This window comes from Trematomus bernacchii, unplaced genomic scaffold (genome assembly GCF_902827165.1).
Source record: "Trematomus bernacchii unplaced genomic scaffold, fTreBer1.1, whole genome shotgun sequence".
NCBI classification, from domain to species: domain Eukaryota; kingdom Metazoa; phylum Chordata; class Actinopteri; order Perciformes; family Nototheniidae; genus Trematomus; species Trematomus bernacchii.
This window is the reverse complement of record NW_022987714.1, coordinates 710592-730976: the sequence shown is the minus strand read 5'-3', so window position 1 is coordinate 730976 and position 20385 is coordinate 710592. Positions and strand designations below refer to the sequence as shown.

The following is a 20385-nucleotide window of genomic DNA, read 5'->3' as shown; positions in this document are numbered from 1 at the left end:
GTGAATGTATTTAGGTGGTAGACCAAGTCATGTAATAACTCTACATTCTACACTAATACTGCAACTAATGATAATGTTTCAGTAGCAATGAATCCTTGAATTGTTTTCTAGATTAATTGATAAGTGGTTTGGTCTACGAAAACTCAGAAAATAGTTACAAATGTCCATCGCAGTCCAAGGTGTTGTCTTGAAATGTCTTGTTTTGTCCGAAACCCAAAAATATCTAGGTAAATATGATATTAAAAAAAAAGCATATTTTAGAGCCTGAAAACAGCAGTTTGTGCCGTTTGTTGGATGACAAACTATTTAAGTAATTAATTGATAATCAAAACAGTTTGAGATCCTTCTTTGTTGATAGACTGATCAAGAGGTTTACCCCCCCTTGCTACTCTATTTACAACTCTAAGGTAACATTACAGTTACAAACATTGCTAAAGGAAAAAAATAGGGTAGTAAGAGACAGGCAAGTCGTACTCAAGGAGGTAGATAAAGACATAGGAAAATAAAAAAAGATAGCTCAAATCTAAGCTATGACCTGAACTAAAACTAGTTACTATACTATACTTAGTTAAACTATTAGTTAAACTATAACTAAGGACCGTACTTATACTCAATATATATTTACCAGTAGTGCCTGGTACAAGGTGGGTCATGTTAGGCTAAATGTTAAATTGGAGCATTCATTAGCTGTAACAGAGGTTTAAAAATGTGTTCTTGGATAAGCAAGTATTTGAAAAGCAGCACGCGAAACCGAGAAAACTCCACAGAGGCCACATTATTTTTCAGCAGCTGCATCAGTCAAAAAAACTGCAGAAATGCAAGACTTGAAACTGCAAGCTTGTTTTTGTGAGAAAAGCGTCTGCTTTTTGATCGTCTGGCCTGTGAGATGTCAGGCACAGTGCTACATATCCGTGTGCATGCAATTCATTCATGTGAACAGAACTCTGGATCAGATGCAAGAAGAACTAAAGAGACCTTTGCTTTCCAGCCTGCAGATGTTCCTAAACCTGTGAGTGCACCTGGCCCAGTCCTCAAAGCCAACTCCCTCAGCAACCTGGAGCAGGAGAAAAGCACCTATAGGTAAGAGTCCTCACAACACCCCCGGCTGCAGAGGAGGCTGAAGGACACTTCAGATCCTGCAAAGGCTCGTTGTTTGAGCTCCACCTAGTGGACACAAGGCGCTGTGCAGCAGGCCAGACTCTGGTGTGGTGTGCAAAGACAAAAAAACACATGCAAAGGCCAGTGCTGTGGGCAAATAGTCTTTGAGATCAGAAAATCTTAACTGAGTGAAATGACCCGAAAGTAACTAAGTGGCAGCCATGATAAGAGCTGGTCAAATTCTCTGAATGCTAAGGAAATGTCCTTCAATGTCTACTTTCTTATCACTTTTAGCATAGAATACACTGGACCACACTTTACCAAAGAAAAGGAGATAAAACCAACACACAATTCCTTGCAGCATTTAAAACTACACACCATCCGGCAGTCAATAACATCTGCTGTCACTTTTTAGTAGTACCATTTCATGATTGAGCATTGTGGATTAATTTAGGTGTGATTCTGTATTTTATAGGAAGAATTTCTTGAATCATACAGCGTTGAGTTTTTACTGTACTAATATTTAATTGTCTTAAATAAATTCAATGGATTTTCTTAGCACCACGGTATCTTTTCCTCAAGACTTTTTACCGTTGAGGAGAAGAAAAATAGGCTAACTGACAGCAGTTTCTACCAAGATGACCAGTTCTGCATGTTAGCAGGATCATTGTGAACCTCATTGCTCCCTGCTGTGAGAAGCTCGACACCAGTCTTGTTACAGACCTGAGCTCCTCACTCTGTCTGCGATGTCCAGATGGTTTTCAGACATATTTCATAAATTGTTACCAACATTTAGGCTGAAATGACAATCAGGATATATTCCACCGAAACATTGTCTAGCGGGCTTTAGGCCAGACCCCGCTGTCCGTCCCTGTTGTTTGAGTCTCTGCAGCTGTTTGACTTGTCTCTCTCCCTCTTCAGAGCCCCTGAGCCACAGAAGCCCCACACTAATAAACCCCTGGATGACATGATGCGTTCCAACCACTATGACCCAGATGAGGATGAGGAGTACTACAGGAAGCAGTTGTCATACTTTGACCGCCGTAGCTTCGACAGCAAGGCCATGGGCCAACCCAGCCCTGGCATCAACCGCTTCCACGACCTTCCCAAACCAGCTCAGCTGTCCTACCCATACAACAGGTAGAGCCGCGCCTCCTGCCAGCACTGAAGAGTCCTGGAGACACACCCGCTGCACACCTTTTAATGTTTGGTTAACCGTCTTCTTTGTGTCTGCCTGTTGCAGAGTTGAGTCTGCAGAGAAAGTAAGTCCAGTGGAGAAAAGATATGAACCCCTGCCCATAATCAGCCCGTCATCACAGTACGGCCCCCCCCGCGTCCGCCATCCCGCCCAACACACTGCCCAAGCTCAGCCCCAACGAGGGTAAGCTCACACAATTGTTCTTTTTGTCTATAAAATGTTCTTCACAATTAGTTATACAGCTTTCATTTATTCTTAGGTCAAAGCTAAATGATAAGACACTACACTGAGACATTTATTTTTTTTATTTATTGAAAAAAGGATAAATTATAATGCAATGTTGTAAATGTAACAACACAGTTTTATTGTGCTTACTGTAACTTAAATGAAAAGCTTAAAATTGAAATTCTACAGTGCAAGGATATAATAGATTAACAAAGACTATATTTAAGTGACTGTATCCTCCTTGATCCAGTGAACTCCATACCGGAGCCGTTGACCTCCCCCATCCCTAAACCTGAGCTACCGGCGCTGCGGCCGCCCAGCAGGGACGAGCCAGCACCGGGGGGCTACCTGCCCCCGAGGGGCCTCCCCGACAAACCCCCGGTCAACGGCACTGACACAGCACCGCCAAAGACCCTGGGCGGTCACGCTCCGACTAGCTACAACCGCTACGTCCCCAAGCCGTACACCAGCACGGCGCGGCCCTTTGAGCGCAAGTTTGAGAGCCCCAAGTTCAACCACAACCTGCTGCCCAACGACACCCAGCTGAAGACGGAGCTCATCGGGATGGTGGGCAACAGCGGGGGGAAGCCCCAGCTGTCCCCCCAGCCTCTGGACCACGACAGCGGCCTGGACACCTTCACCCGCACCATGGACAACAGGCCCAAATACCAGCACAATAACATCAACGCCATCCCCAAGGCCATCCCTGTAAGGTGAGACTGTACACTTTCACATCCAATATGAGCAGGGGGACTACTGAGCCGCTGAAAGACAGAGAGAGACACGTGTTTGTCCACAGGGGGTCCGTCCTCTCGTCCCCTGCTGTGCATTACTCTCTGCCTACGCATTTATGAGTGATGATGCTGACTTGTGTGCCTCCGTCCCTCAGCCCCAGCACGCTGGACGATGACGACGAGGATGAAGGACACACCGTGGTGGCCACCGCCCGGGGGATCTTCAACTGTAACGGAGGGGTCCTGAGCTCCATCGAGACGGGCGTCAGCATCATTATCCCCCAGGGGGCCATCCCCGAGAGCGTGGAGCAGGAGATCTACTTCAAGGTGTGCCGGGACAACAGCATCCTGCCCCCCCTCGACAAGGAGAAAGGTGAGTCCTCCTTACGTCCTAGAAACAGTCACTGCATCTCAGAGAAAAAACTACATTTAATTGAATGTATATTTGGCTCCATGCATGTTTTTTCTAATGAATTTCGACATTATATATTATGTTTACACTTTACATCGATGCTGCTGTATAATTAAACAAACATAGAACTCTGTCTTTATGAGAAGTAGTATGAAGCTAAAAGCCCTAAAGAGATGGTACTGAATACATTGCTGATTTATCTGCAAGACTGTAGTTATGTAATTAAAAAAAGCTCTTAAATAAAATAACATCCTTGCCAGGAGATATATTTAGAGGACTTTTAAAAATTACCATTAAGCAGCAGGGGAGTATGATAATGTAATTAACCTGGCGGGTCAGTTAACAGTTCATTCTCAGTCAAGAAGGCCTGGCAGCCGTCTCCATGTCGCCTCCTGATTGGCTCGTAAATAATCCTGCGTGCTGATTAAATCCTGCATGTTTGTGGAATTTAAATCTTGTTGTGTCCTGCAGGAGAAACGCTGCTAAGTCCACTGGTGATGTGTGGCCCGCATGGACTCAAGTTCCTGAAGCCGGTGGAGCTGCGCCTCCCTCACTGTGCGTCTATGACCCCTGATGGTTGGTCTTTTGCTCTAAAATCCTCCGACTCCTCGTCGGGTACGCTGTCCTCTGTCCTTCTGGGGTCTTTGGGCTGGCTTTTGTGATTATAGACGAAAGTTTTTCAGTGACCGACTCATTTGAATCACTCATTTGTTTTCCATATTCCCCTCACTTCTTCTTCATGCATGTGCTGTTTGGAGATTTGAGTTTTCTTATTTTTTTGCTTGTGAAATGAGGCGCCTTGTTTATTTAACCCTTGGGCTTCTGCATAGAAAAAACATTAAGCGGATTAATAGATTTGAGTCAGTCACAGAAAATGTTTCAACTATTTTAAAGTAATTTCGACTGACCTCTCTCAAGCTACATTGCATCACATACGGTCCAAAATCCTCCATTTCTGCTACAATCATCAGAAGTACAACTGGTGATGAAATTAATGACTATTCTTAAACATGCAAATCAATTATTTTGAGGAGCAACATTCTGTTAAATGGTGTTGGGTTTTAAGAATAGCTTTTCCTTATGAATGGATAAAACAATCTTGACAATAATAATGTAATAGTAACAATAATTTATTTTCATTATTTCTCTCCACTGTTTCAGCTTTGCAATCCTATACATTTTTTTGACTAAAATAAAACTAAAAGAACTTCAAACATGTTTGCAGAGACAACGCTCTATACATTCTTCTTGCTTGTCAAAACCTGCTGCTCAGATGACTCAGAACTAAAGTTACTGTAGGAAAGGACTTAAGGAGAAAAAAGCCTGAAGCCGTCCGCCTCATGAAAGATGACACTACATGTAGAATTTCACGTCTGACCACCAGAAAAACACATTTCTATGAGAACTGGTAGTTTGGTGCTTTTACAAAAGCTAACCAGACTCTGTAACTTGAATCCAACTCATTTGGAAGCATATAAACATGCATGAAGTAACTGAGTTAACATTCATTAAATGGTCCATTAAGCATCAAGTGATTACATGAAGTCATGATGAGCAAAGGGATTTCATTTCCTGCATTAATGTATGCATTCACTCATCCTCAAATGTGTGTTTCGAGCATCTTCTGTGTATTTTATCTGTTATTGAAAGAGTAAAGCAGTTCCTCCAGCGGCTGACATCATGTCTCTGTTTCCCTGCAGGTGATCCCAAAACCTGGCAGAACAAATCTCTCCCCGGAGACCCCAACTACCTGGTGGGTGCAAACTGTGTGTCAGTGCTCATTGACCACTTCTGAAGAGGGCGACAGCTGGCCTGTTACTGAATGTGAAAACAGAGGAGCGCAGTTCCCCCTGCCGTGCTCCCTCTCCACGGGGGGGGGGGGCCCGATGAAGTACCAACCTGACACTCTCACGTTGTTTACTGTGCCCAAAAATTAAGAAAAAAAGAAAACACTACACAAGAAGGAGTCCAGCACCCCCAACGCTGTACTCTTGTTCTTTACTTTGTTTTTCTCCCCCGGTGCTTTCAAGGCTTGCAAAAAATGAAGATTAAAAACAAGTTATTTAAAGGAACTGAAGTTGGAATGCATGACCCGTGCCACAGACTGAATACTCTCGTTTTGACATTTTTAGCTAATTTTGTAAAAGGTCAGAGCAGTGCAAGAGAAAGGAGAATTTTGGAAACTCATTTAATATTGCAATGGGATTTTTTCCATACTGTAAAAAAAAAAAAAAGAAACACTCACAAACAGCAAAGTTAGTATATGCAAAACTTTTGTTTGTGAGTTATGTGGTCATGCGTTTCACTCGTGAAGGATCTCTGAGGACTTGAGAAATGCTGAGCCTGACTCATGAAGGAAAAAAAATAATAATAAAGAAGAATGAAGGTTAAGTATTAGTCTGAGACGCCCGTCGGTTCTGACGAGGCTCTCTCTGTTTAAACTGATGTTTTGTAGCAATGTTTTACCGTAGATAAATATACTGACTTGATTTTACAAACTCCTGCTGTCTAGAGATCTATGCATGTGCTATGACTCAGGTCCAGAAGCCTGCTACTACTAAGTTCAACACATGAAAATCCCATCGTACACTGCAAGCAGTGATGCCTTATCTGCATATTAACTTTTCAGTGAAACTTTAAAAACATCGGATCCTTCAGTTATAGCGATCACTACGGAAGATAAAGTTGTCTCTGCATTTTCTCATAAACGGTGAACTTGGATTTAGCACACGAGAATAATTGAGGCTGATGAAAAGGTATGCTTTCTTTTACTGCTATGCATATGAAGTCTGAGGAAATACAAAAGGCTAGAAGATGTTTAAATTGTGGCTGTACATATTGCTAGTATATGGCCTTGGTTCTCTGTAAATGAACTTTTGTACATCTTTGTTATTTTGTATAAAAGAGAAAACGTTTGTTTAAAAAAAGAGAAAGCGGTTACATTGGTTATGTTTGTATTCTGGTTATACCCCTGAGCCTTGGAACTGACATAAGCAGTAATAAGTCTGACTTTTCTACCAACATATACACACACTACTTAAGGCATTTTTAAACAGTCAGAAAACTTTTTATTCTTATTTACAAAATAGAGAAGTGCTTGGTTTAAATGATTTTAAAAGATGTACTTGAGGGGGTCTGCTGTGAAGAGTGGTCCCTCCCTTTATTTGTGATACTGGATGCTGTATTGTGTGCCCTGAAATGTATTTTTGTACTAATAGACAATTTATTATGGCACATCGGTACTACTTTCTTTTGATATGATAACACTGCTTCAACCCAACACTAGTTTATTTCCCGTGTGGCTGACATTTATTTTTATTTATTTTTATTTTTATTCGGTTCAACTTCTTTTGTTTTCCTTTGCAACACATTTCTAAGTATACCACTGTATTAATAAATAAATTCATTTTTAAAGTAACTGCTGCTTGGATGAGTGTGTTGTGTTGATGGAATCTTCCAGATGTTTTACATAACGACACACCCTCGCTGTCTTCTGGCCCAAAGGGTTCCTGTGTGGTTTCTGAACTTGGCGTCTGTTTTGTCAGAACGCAGCGCTTGATTCTCGTTTTCTGCCGACCTCAGCTGCTTCACTATTTATTCCACATGTTCACTCTGAGTTGTCAGGTGTATGATTCTGCTTACACTAATATTAATCTAGTGCTGACAATCTTTATTTAACGAATAACAGAGAGAGTGGAATGCATCCCATTGCTTTGCTAACCACAACAGTACTGATGTTCCAATGAATTTTCTGGCGTTATTTCTGATTCACTGGCTGTTTTGTGCCAGAAATAAGTCCCTTTTTCTAAAGAAATACCCCTCCAGACGTGTTTTGAGAACATCCTCTCAGTTGCTAGCTAAAGCTAATGCACTCTTCTATAACAGTCTTACAGTAAATGTTACCTTCATGAAAGTGTTTTTGTTTCAGAGAAGTTTAGGCTGCTGTTGAACTCTCAGTGTTATACTGAGAGGTATTTGTTAACCTTCCACCAGGCATGTAAAAAGGGAGGACAAAATAACAGAAACATCACACAATACAATCCAACAGCATCACAGACTCCAGCCTCCAAAATGACCCTACAGTTAAAGCATTATAACTTTCCTGAAGGTGGGATTTATTGCAGGTGTATTAGACTGCATTAGCTAGGTACACTGGCAACTAAATGTATAAAGCTGGCTTAAAGGATTCACCAGTTATGGTGTTTCAACAAAAAAGGAAGTTAAAATGACATCTACCTCCAATTCTAAGAATATGAAAAAATAACTAGTTACAAGATGTCTCCTAATTCGGTGAAAAGTCATTTCAGGTTTTCACATCACAGGGCTGCAGTTGACAAATTGGCTTCAATTTGTATTTACTGAGTAATGGGGGGGGAGTAAAGTTCAACTTCAGATAAAAGAAATTATGTCCAAATATTTCAACATGTTGATCACGTGACTAAGCTTGTGACAATGTCTGAGTATCAAATGATGTTAAAAGTCAATCACCCCGATTGACTTTTGACATCATAACTGTGTTACAAAGGCTTCTAGATTAACAGAGGATTTAGAGGCAGAATAATAAACTAAGACCAAAACACTCCCTCTTACAATACATCATAAACTGAAGTCTGACAGTGTGCGATGTTCATGCTCACAAGCTGATAAAAGAGTGAACAGAAGATCAGTGCAAAGGTTCACTGATAAACAACGTTGCTTAGTTGGTATTGAAAAGATAATTTCAAGAGCTACTTTATCTAAACAATCATTAAAAAAGGGTCAGGGGAAAAAGACAACCAGAGTTTAATTATTAAAAGTAGCTTGTAAGACATAGCTGTACCTCACATACTGTCAACATTATGGACCAAATTCACACACACTGTGGACATGCACTAAAGCCGTGTCAACTCAACATAAAATCTCTTATTCCTCCTATTATCTTTGACCCCATCAAATATTTAACATATCTATACAAGTACTTGAAATAACAATTTTACACTTTTTTTTATTTGGGGGTCAATCAGTTTAATTTATAAAATGTACAAGAATATAATCATTTCACACACATTTGTTAAGGCTGATTTTCAGGTAATTACCACATGCACTATTATAATCTTTAGGGCCCTAACCTGCCATATCTATACTTGTAGAATTGTGAAAACCCTGGATATTCACATTTTCTACCAATGAGGTTTAGTTGTGGTTCTTCGACAGTGACAGAAACAGTCTTACGCTGTGGAGGTGATGAGAGAGACTCTTAACGGTCGACGCTCCTCTGCTCTCTCAAAGTCGGGAGTGGATGCGTTAAATATGGAAAGTCATATTCCCCCCCACCCCGTTGACAATTGACTAGCGGTACCGAGTTGGGCCGGTCGGCCGTTCGAGTTTCCCGGGCTGATTTTTAGTCCCAGTCCGCCCCTGCTTGCAAGCCTACATTGAGTCGCTCCTTTTGGCCTGAGTGTCCAAGTGTAGGATTGCTTATAATATATAATATATTCAAGTAAACATGTATCTGAAGTACTCCATGTTTTCGCCTGTTTCGTACGCTTTGTGGTACAGGATGTATGGGAAGAGTTGGTCCAGGGATTGCAATTTCTTTACAATCCAGCTCTCATATGACTGTGGATGAATGTCTCACCGGACAAAATATATAACAAACCGCAGAAAAGATATGGGCAGCATTTGTTTTTCACATCGTACAGCTTGGGTAAGAAACTGCTGAAAAGGAAGTTTACCTTGTGAGGGGAAGTAAGAAAAAAAACGTTCACATGTTTAATTTAAAACAGCTTAAAGATCTTTCCGGGTCAACAGAAGGATTTAATGATGATTTGCACAATTTTCTATATTCGGGAGGTAGACATATTTGATCTAAAAGGGGTATTTAAATAAAAAAGAGACCAAAAGTTAGTGTAAATGACTTTCATATTCTTGAGATTTAGAGCTGAGGTCAACTTGAAGAATTAAAAAATATGTTAGTAAAATTAGGTTATTGAAACATGACGTAACGCTTCATAGTCCGTCCGTTCCTGAGATTAGTTCATTGTTAAAAACAAGCTCCATGAATGAAATGTTGCACCTTTGTAAACAATCGTCTTATTCAACAGTGACTGACGAGGTTATAGTTTGATTTCCCTTGCACCGATCGCTCTGTAGATTTCCTCCGTCAGGGGAACGTACGACTTCTTCTCCGGATCTAAAAAGTACAGAGGATCTTCGATGTGAGCCGGGTCGAATCCCTCCTCCACCAACTTCACTTTCTTCATCTTGAACGTCCCCGTCATCTCCAGGCAGGGCTGCAAGACACATAGGGGGATCTTTAAAAATAGTTTTCTCTTATATTTGAAAGCAAACAACGAAACGATGAACGACACTCGAGGGACGCATAATGAGCGTATCGGGTAACAGCCAGGGGTCACAGATCCACATTTCACACCTCACACATGCAGGCAGCTGACTCTATTTGTAACACCACAGAAGTCTCATGTTAAGCTATAACATCCAGCTAGTTCCTCGCAGTGAAGTGTACACATTTTAAATTTGGGAAAACAAGAGCACTGATAGCAGATCTGTTATCGGTAACATCAGACATCCTGACTCTCAGTTGCAACATGGGTGTAGGTTAGGTATCAGATGTGGTGTAACAATGAAGTCAGAGTTTCTTAAATAAAAAATTGTTTAAATAGTAAGTAAATAACAGTGATGTTTGAAATGGCTTTCATACAAAAAGCTACATATATTGCTGCATAATATAATGCACTAACCCGATGATTACGTATAATTTCATTGATGTAGACATAATACTTTTCGATTAATATTATTGTTATTTTTAAAGTATTATTTCCAAGGTCAACAACATACTTGAAAACTGTTTTATATCTAACTTCACTACTAAGAGCCTTGTCTTATACTGTTTTATATTTTTGACTGATGATCAGTTCCAGCCCCTTTTGGGAGAAATATCTGTGAATAAAAAGGATTTTATTTCTACCAAAGAATGCAGAGGAGTTGAGGGCATTCTTTCAGACCTGAGTAGTGTCTGTAGTTCTCCTTACAGAGTACAGCCACAACAACCTCCAACAAGTAGAGCTTGTTTGCTGGATAAGAGGCGATGCCAAATACTATTGATTGTAAAAGCCTTTAAATCTTGCTAAACCAGATATCCGAGTTTAAAAGGGCGAGCTGATCTGAACAGAGAGGTTCAGAAACAAACAAAAGAGGTCAAATCAAAACCAGGTTGGATCATGTTTGACCTCACAAGACAGAAGGTGCATGGGAAAAGTCAGAAAAGCATATACATATATTTATTTACCTGAATCCTGATGAATCGAGGTCTTGCGTACGCGGGGAGGTAGTTGACGACCTGCTTGTAGGCGTGCGAACAATCAAAGTCTTCTCCTTCTTTCAGAGTGACAGCTGCCATGCCGATCCGCCCCTCGTGACCTTAACACACAATTTATTAAAAAAATAATATGAAAAAGCAACAAGGGGAATACTGCATTTAACCTTGTCGTCTACACTACAATCTGTAAAATGTGGTTTCGTTAAGCGTTTTTACCTTCAACTTTAACACCGTAGACATTTGCCTCCAAAATGCTGTTAGCCAATGTGAGAATATCTGCAACCTCTGATGTGGCAACGTTTTCTCCCTTCCATCTGCAACAACATCAACCATCATGAATTAAAATAAGAGACACTTGTGCAACATGTTATCCCAAATTACTTGACCTGGCTAGCACCAGACTTTAAGAAACTGGAATTGCTGACTCACAACTCAAGCTGCAGTTTACAGTTGCATCAAATTGTCAAACTTGGCATATCAATTATTGAGTAATTGCCAATAATGTGTTTTGTGAGGTCACAGTGACCTTTGACCCCCTAATCCTTCTTTATCATTAGAGTCCGGGTGGATGTTTGTGCCAAATTTGAGGAAATTCCGTCCAGGTGTTCCCAAGATATTTCGTTCACGAGAAAGTGACTTTTGACCCCCAACATAAGTTCCTTTTTAGGCTGGTACAAATGCCTTAAAACTAAGAAGATGCAGTATCTGGATTTGTGTGGAAATTAATGGAAATAAAGCTTATGATGTATAAATGGGGGGTAAATGGTAGATTGCACTATGTCCAGTCTTTACGACCCCTCAAAGCGCTTTACATTTAAAAGTCATCATTCACCCATTAACACCTCATTCTCACAGAGCAATGTGCCACTTGCTCAAGGAAGCTAACATTCACACACATTCACACACATTCACACACCGTTGGCGATGCCATCGGGAGAAACACGGGGTTAAGTATCTAGCCCTGGGATACATCAACACATTGACTGCAGGAGCTGGGAGCAAACAGTTGCTAGGGGCAGTCCAAAGGTAGAAATGATTTAACTGCAACCCTCCAATTCAGCCAGTATTATAATGCCGCAGTTCCACTACAGCCCGGAGCTCGCTTTAAGCGTGCCGTGTCGTGCCGTACCCGTTTTTGGTTGCGCTTCCACTAGGCCTAGTTACGGCCCGGCCCGGCGCCACTTTTTCACCTCTTTTCTGGCCCGACAAAATTGTGGTTCTATCGGGGCCAACAAACAGGGCTGAGTCGGGCTGAGTATGCTAAACTAGAGAGAGGAGCGCTGGCAAGAGGGCTCCAACTACAACAAGATGGACATATTTGACCGTGATTTAATTGTAATACACGTTTCAAAATGATGCCGAAGTAACAACATACTGATACCGGTTAGTAAAAACCATGAATTAATGCTTTGTCAAGTCTGCAGACAGACGGCAGGCGAAAAACCTTTTAAAATTTGTGTTTTTCTAGATGGAGATTGGCTAAGCTAACGCAGTATATGCCCCGACCGTCCACACTCACAACAACAGCCTATACAGACATAAATAAAGCAGCGACTGTATTCACCATGACACAGGCAGTCTGTGGTTTGTACTTGTTTAACTTTTGTCGAGTTTCTGAACATATATAAGGAGCTGTGAGCTCTGAGTGCTAACAGCTAACGGCTGTGTTGTGTTTTCTGGAGTTCTCATTGAAGATGACGTCACGGCTCCGCCTACACTGCGTTACTATAGTAACTACCCCAGTTCCTAAACTGTAATGGAAGCGCAGCATGAAGTGAGTCGGCCCTGTTAAGGCCCAACGCGGCCAAGCCGTACCGAGTGTGGCCGAGGCCGACCGTGTAGTGGAAATGCGGCATAAATGTGAAGAAAGAAAATTAATTGACTCTTTAAATTGTATGCAGCTTCGAGGCATCATCCCAAAAAATGAAGGGTATCTCCACACAGAGCTGTTTAGATCTGATGTATCCATGCTGAAACACTTAAAATAAAACATACTATTCAGAGACAAAAAACTAACACATCAACACAAAGTGAGTTGCTACTTGCCTGAAAGTGTCACCCACTCGATCCATAAAGTACACAAAGTTCATCTCATCAAACCGGAGTAAATCTCCGGTGTTGAAGTACAGGTCGCCTTTTTTCCTCACGTCACGCAGCCTCTTCTTCTCGGTCTGCTGATGGTTGCCAGCGTATCCAACGAAGGGAGACCTCTGAGTGATCCTCCCCACCATGAGCCCCGTCTCACCTGACAACAAGATGCATTCAAAATGTCAATCACAGTTTCCCTGAGACTCGAGGTCACGCTATTGACCTACTATTGAGCTACTTTTTGCTTAATCAAAAGAAAAACAATAAATATATATTGTTGTAAATTTGCTTGATTTTATTCGACTAATTGGGAAATAGTTTGTGGTTTTAAGTCAACGATGAGGAACTGCTGGTCTTATGTCAAAGAAAGTGCAATAAGAAAATAGATACGTTTTTCCAACTGTGAATGTGTCTCACCTGCGATTGCCTCGATACACAGACCCTCAGAGTTCCTCACAGGTTCCTCCTTCTCAGTGTCAAACTTGATCAAAGTGTACGGGAAGAAAAACTAGACGAGAGAAAAAGTTATTCAGTAAGAGTCGTATTGTGTCTGACAACTTTAACAGCCACGCTAGCATCTCTGTGATGATGTACTTAGACACAGTGGGGATTTCAGCTAAATGCTAACATGCTGATACTAAGGAGGTATAATGTTAATCATGTTCAACATCTTAGTTTAGCGTGATAGCATGCTAACATTTGCTAGGTAGAACTAATAACAAAGTGCTTTCGGCTGATGGTACCAACATTAATATTGAGGTTATTTGGAATCTGAAAATGTATACCAAACTGATGGTGGCACAATGGAAAAAGTTAAAGAATGACCAACATAAAACATATCCTGCAAATCACAAAAAAGCCCAAGGCACTCTCTTTTCAACAGTTACTAGTATAAACGATGTTTATAGGTCTAACATGACTAATGCCATATAAAAAAAATATACCCCTGGAGCTTTCTTGTGATTTTCAGTGTCTACATGTAGGCTTATCCTTATCCAAAGAACACTTCAAACCAACTATTTGAGTTCAGGAAATGGTGCTCGCGATTAAGGAAAAAACAGGGGATAAATAAGCAGTCTTATTAGGATTAATCCGTTGGAAAGCAAGAATGTCTGCACAAGTTTTCATGACAAATAATCTCATAGTTATTAAGATGTTTCAGTCTTTACTAAAACATTGCTGCAAACATATTCCTCTACGTACCCTGTGGACGAAATTGACCCGCCCCACGGCTCCGATCTTGGACGTGTAGTTGATGAAGCCGATGTTTCCCTCGGTAGCAGCGTACAACTCTCTGACTTTAATCTCCCCGAAGCGATCCAGAAACTCCGTCCAAATATCAGTGCGGGCTCCGTTACCGATGGCGACCTTCACTCCGTGGTTCCTCTCATTGTCTTTCTGCAAAAAGTAAGATTTGAGTCAAATAGGGACATAAAAAACTTCATAATTTCCATCAAATTGATACTTTAACAATTGAACCAGCCGTTTGAGGTCACTTTTACCCTGGGTGTGTTGCAGAGGTAGCGCATTGTTTCCCCGATGTACTGCATCACGGTCACATTGTACTTCCTGCAGTCGCCCCAGAACTGAGAGGCAGAGAACTTCCTCTTCAGAACAATAGTTATACCTGCAAATACATAAATACAAGTATACATCGGCTTCTTAAATGGTGAGTGCTTTTCAGTTTTAGGAGGATTATATTACCTCTCTCGATGGCTCCCACCATCCCGATGAGGAAGCCTGCGCTGTGGTAGAGCGGCAGGTTGATGTAGAAGATGTCCTCTGATGTGATGCCACTCACTGCCTGGATGAAGGAGGCGGCCCAAACCCTCTCATGGGTGACAACGGCTGCTTTAGGCAAACCTTCAGAAGTCAAAGAATACAGTCATCTCTGGTTCTTACATAAAACAGGCACAGCTAGTACAATACATTTTAAAAAGGAACATCGCACTCTAATTTGCTTTTTTGGGTTTTTCCTTTCCTGTAGTGTGTTATATCGGTTTTTTGTGCGTGTAATTGGTCTGCAGAAGCTGAAATCCCCCGAGAGGGAGTTTCTCTTCGTGACACTCCCCACCCTGCCTGAAATGCCTCCATTGGACTCCTTTTTTAAATACCGTAACATAGTGACATCACTATGGCACACTCTCAATTATATTGGCTAGCGCTCCAACACATTGTAAGTGATAAGCTAAGGGGCCAGACATTTCTGACACATCTCTTATAACAACAGATACGGCCGGCTAACCAATCAGAGCAGATAGGGCTCTTGTTGACAATATGTCACGGAAGTAAACAAAGGAGTCCATTGGAGGAATTCAGGCAGGGGGGGGGGGGGGGAGTGTGTCAAAGGGAAACTCTCTCTGAAGGGAACCCTCAGGAAAAGGAAAACCCCCCAAAAGCATTATCGGGAATCTTCAGGATTACTTGCAGGATATAAAAGTGCATCAGTTTTAGCTACAGGTGTTTCAGAGGAGTTCCTGGTGTACCTGTGGTGCCCGATGTGTAGATGTACAGAGCAGTGCTCCTGATGGTGACGTTGGCCCGGAGGTCCCGGGACATTGGCTGATCCGAGGCATGGGAGATCTTGTCAGACAAAGAGTTGATTCCCGGGGTGCTGCAGGCCTCTGACAGGAGGAACACACTGATGCCTTGCTCCGTCAGCGTCGGTAGAACCTCCTCCACAGCGCCCTGCAGCTCTGAAACACAGAGAGGCATTCAAGTTCTGCACAACAATGTCAGAGCGCTGTGTTGCGCAATGCAGCTCATGTAAGCTTGGATCGGGTTACCTCACATCCCACTGGGACATGAGCACATGGTGCAGGATATTCAGCCTAAATGTGTGTATTTCTCCTGGGGGGGAACTCTAGCTCCAAGGTGGGAGAGCGGAGAAACAAGTTCTCAGAGTGCCTCGAATGAACCCAGCATCCAGGACTGAATGTACAGTGAAGTAACTGAAACCATGTGGGGGGGGAAAGTGATTAAACTACTGTTGGAGATTAGGACTGGGTGATATAACTCATTATTATCAAATGTGGCCTTTCATATAATAACAGTTAACACATCTTTCAGGTTCTATCCTGTTCATTTGTTTTAACGTCTCACCGTTAGTGCAGACTAAAACAAACTGATCATTAACAGCCTGTAATCTGTAGGACAAGGTCTTCATAAAGGCTGATTAGAACCTCTACAAACCTACAATTGCAATATGTAGCCTTATTGTTGATGAGAATATTAAAATCAAAGTGTCTTTGGGTTGTAATCCAGCAGAGGAAGATCAACTCAGATCTGTTAATTAGGTTTAAGTAGCAGCACAGTAGCAAACAAGTTTTACAATGTTCTAAAACGGTGAGTAATCCCAATAATTAAATGACAGGGCGTAATAGCGCTACAGAACAGCGGGCCCAGTTTGTAATGTTAAGAAAGTTGAGTGTGTGTGTGTGTGTGTGTGTGTGTGTGTGTTAAAGGTTCAGGAAGGACAAGCATACAGTACATAGTGTGTGTAAATTATTAATAATCATAGGATATTACTTAAAAATCTCACAACTCATGTTATTTTTCATTCTCTAATAAAGTTACAACCCAAAGTAGGAATGGTTGGTTTCTCGGGCTCAATTCAAAACAAAGGAGCTACCTTTGCAGTCTGCTGTCTGTTGTGTACCTGAAGAAAACTTAAAGGTCACTATGTTGATAAGATCATCTTATTATCTTGTCAAATGTATGTAAATTGCATGGCTAAAAAAAATCCTTTCCTGCAAGGGGAAAATTCCCTGTTAGAGGGAAATACAGTAATGAAGTAGGGCTGGGAAATATGGCCAAAATCTTAGATCCACAAATCTGAATATCCCATAGCATTTTCCAGTAATTCGATAAATAAAAAGAATATGTTACTATATTATCATATGGTACTACTTTGGTACTAAACATGTAGTATAATGAATTAGCATACAATCAAAGTACTGTACTTAGTTAAATCATCTCCAAACTGTGATTGGAGTACAGTATTTAAGTAAAGGCAACACTGGAAGTTGCACAAAATGTAAACACTGAAAGAACTTGTACCTCATTGTTGGCCTCTGTACTTTGCACTACTGTGCACGCTTACAGATTAACTGGAAAACCCGAAGACCCCCACTCTCATTTTATGCGCCCCCCTGACACTTTTTTACCATCTTTCTGCAACTCACCTTCAGAAGCAATGATCACTTTTGCCCCGCAGCAGGAGAAACAGTGCAGCAGAGACTTTGATCTGATGTTAACGTTGAGCAAAGCAGCCGGACAGCCCAGCTTGGCCAAACCGAGCCAAGTCCAAATGAAACTGGGCTCGTTGGCCAGAAACAAGGCGACCGCATCCCCCTCCTTCAGCCGGGCTTCAGTCTGCAGAGCCCGGGCCACCTTGTTGCTCTGTTTATCCACCTCTCCATACGTATACTCCCGCCCTTCAAAGTGCACAAAGATCTTATTCGGATGGCTCTTCACTGCATCCAAAAAGCAGTCCAAGACGCTGTAAAACTCTTTGCCTTTCTTGTACTTGGTGAGCCTGATGCCGAGTTTAATGCTCCTCAGGATGTACGCGCAGTCATCGCCTAAGTACGGCAAAAGTGTCCTGATGAAGGAGAGGGACAGAAGAGCCAGTCCGGCTAAAACGGTGAACCAAATGTACATTTTTGCAGAGACCACGACGCAGGAGGCATGTGTCACGGAGAGGCAGAGAAATGAATGTTTTATTCATGTGAAATTTGTGACAAGGTTCACCCACTCAACCCGGGGCGGTGCTCAACTCTGGCCCGCTGACCCCTCCTTCATTCCGGAGTGTTTTCTAGTTGCCAGACCGGGTGTTTTTCTCAGCCACCGTGAACTGATTTCACTTTCATTTATATCCAAATTCATTGCTATTATCGTGTTAGATTATTCTCCAGCTATGCTGCACAAACACAGGGGCTGGAGAAGGTTTATTATTGTGGACAACGATGTTCCCTTAAAGTCTATCTATATGCAGGTTGCTACTACGATATGTTTAGCGACTCCTAATATCAGCCTGTAGTAAGGCTACGGTTTTTATCAAATAATTCAGTTAATGCTGAGATAACTACTAACACATTTCTGTTTATGTGAGTCTGTGGGGAATAGCCTTACGTTGCTGACAACAAACTACAAAACAGCTGCCTCAGAAACTGTTTATCCCACGAGCTGCATCGATACTGTTTGTTAAAGTGTCGCGAGACCAACGCATATTTCTGAAGTTCTTACACGTGCTGGGTACCTCGGGCTGCAGCGAGCAGGATGTATATAGTTAAATATACTTTTTGCATGTTTATGTTACGTATAACAAGCGTTTGTGCACAAAGCAACAATTTTTATTAAATCCACAGCTGACTATGGTTTAGATTGTGGTGTCTGTTTTTGGAATAAACTTTGCATTTTCATTCTCTTTCTGTAGTAACTAGTAAGCTATAATATACATATTATCAGTGGCGACTGGTCATTAGGGGCAGGTGGGGCACAGCCCCACCTAGTGTCAGCAGAAAGTATTACACATAATGATTACAAAAAATGGAAAGAGATGCAAAAAAAGAAATAAAAAAATATATAAAATATATTTTAAGGTCATGTTTAATCATCTGATTCGTCTGTGCATTGCTGTTTTAGTCTGTGTTCTTCTAATTAGTGTCTACAGTGCCGTTTTGAGCCATGTGGGACAAAACCTGATCATGCCCCACCCTTTCACTGTCAAAGTGAACGGTGACTGTAAAAACTACACTGCGCATGCTCAGAGTATTTTTCAATGTAATGTGTGTGGCAAAAAAAAAAACACCATAGGGGCACAGAGCTGCCATCCCCACCATACGTCATCTCACATCATTCAGAGCTGATTGGCTGTAAGTACGTGTGCCGCGAAAAGTGTGGTGTGTGAAGAGCATGGATGTATAATAAGAGGAGACGAGAGCTGCAGTGACGCGTCCTAAAACCAGGAAGTAAGCTGCAAAAAAGCAATGAGGTTTCTCTATAGGATTTTAGAAAATAGCTTGAAATAAGATTTGTGGGAAACGTACCTGTTAGATAAATGCACGTTTTGTTCAGCCGGATAATATCCACATGTCTACCCTACTTTTATCATTTTCGAATCATAAATCTATCGATTAGATTTATGATAGACTTTTGAAACTACAAGATGATAAGGAGGACTTTTACAAAAAAGTTATAGAATTTTTTGTCCAGAAGGATAGGCAAATGGACTTCATCTTCAAGTCAAGGTAAGACCGCAATTTTTTGAAAATGGGATCTTACTTAGAGAGAACAATTCAATATTTAAATGATCAAATTACATTTTTTGGGTATCCTTTTGTTGAACTGTCTGTTTAAAATTAATCGAAGCATCAGACAAAAAAAGCTTTTGAAAATAATATTATATTTTGGTTTAGGTCAAAATATAATATTTGTAAACCTGAAGAGTCAGTGCCAGTGCCTCACCAGCCATGAACCTCACTGCACGTCACTGCAGAAGCTTATATATAGACATCTAAGTTTTTTGTGCCCCACCACTTTTGTACATATAAAAACGCCACTGCATATTATACTGTTGAGACTAAATGCATTAGCACCTGCTATAAAAGGTCCTGTTGCTGCATTGCTGTTACAAACATATTAGGCATAGTCTTCTGTGGTGTTTTAAAAAGGTATGATAATTTGTCAAATATTAACCCCCACAATCCAAGTCTCTACCGCCGTGAAAGTGGATTGAATAAGATGATAAACAAGGAGAAAGTTTTTGTTTTGCACTGATTTACACATGCGACACCTCCAGGTTAAACCCGTTTACTGCAGTTTTATTATTCTGCTAATAATTGTAGAAAAGGACATTAAGTTCCAGCTGCAGAGACTGAAATCCATGAATTATATTCATATCAGAAGTCATAATAACTATTCATATACTAGTCATAATAACATAATAACATAATAACTGCTAATGGCAACCTATACTATAACCTTGATATTTAAACTGTTGGGTTTATGATCCTAGTGATGCACAATTTTCAACCTGTGTTTTTCATCAAATAAGGACAAGATATAATCTTCTATAATCTTCTTCGTAAAATAAATTTGACTAAAATGACAAATTATTGGTTTTGGCTAGACTAGTTTGACTGAAATGTTCTATATAATCTGATGGCTAAAAAAGACTCAACAGTTTTCATTGACAAAAAGTAGACTAAAATAATTCGTTTTCTTTGACTAAAATAAGACTAAAATGCTCAGACTTTTAGTCGACTAAAACTTGACTAAATAAAAACAGGATGAAGGTGACTAAATATGA

The 20385-nt window shown here is 41.0% G+C and overlaps 2 protein-coding genes across 2 annotated transcripts in view; one reads left to right on the top strand and one right to left on the bottom strand.

The window, feature by feature from the left end:
- The window catches only part of tjp1b (tight junction protein 1b), a 34854-nt gene extending 27769 nt beyond the window's left edge, over positions 1-7085 (top strand). The window contains 8 exon segments of the mRNA XM_034141320.1: positions 989-1080; positions 2020-2238; positions 2342-2410; positions 2412-2479; positions 2772-3234; positions 3411-3628; positions 4139-4282; positions 5368-7085. Of these exon segments, the coding sequence (XP_033997211.1) occupies positions 989-1080; positions 2020-2238; positions 2342-2410; positions 2412-2479; positions 2772-3234; positions 3411-3628; positions 4139-4282; positions 5368-5462 (1368 nt within the window). The 3' untranslated portion in view covers positions 5463-7085.
- A 1347-nt stretch (positions 7086-8432) lies between these two features.
- Positions 8433-17780, bottom strand: LOC117491375 (very long-chain acyl-CoA synthetase-like). Its single transcript, XM_034141319.1, has 10 exons — positions 17258-17780; positions 15560-15769; positions 14778-14936; positions 14576-14700; positions 14277-14471; positions 13491-13581; positions 13032-13230; positions 11202-11299; positions 10956-11086; positions 8433-9939 (listed from the first exon to the last, which is right to left on the bottom strand). Exons 1-10 carry the CDS (start codon positions 17733-17735, stop codon positions 9763-9765), a joined length of 1863 nt encoding a protein of 620 aa, XP_033997210.1. The 5' UTR covers positions 17736-17780; the 3' UTR covers positions 8433-9762.
- Positions 17781-20385: the final 2605 nt, after the last annotated feature.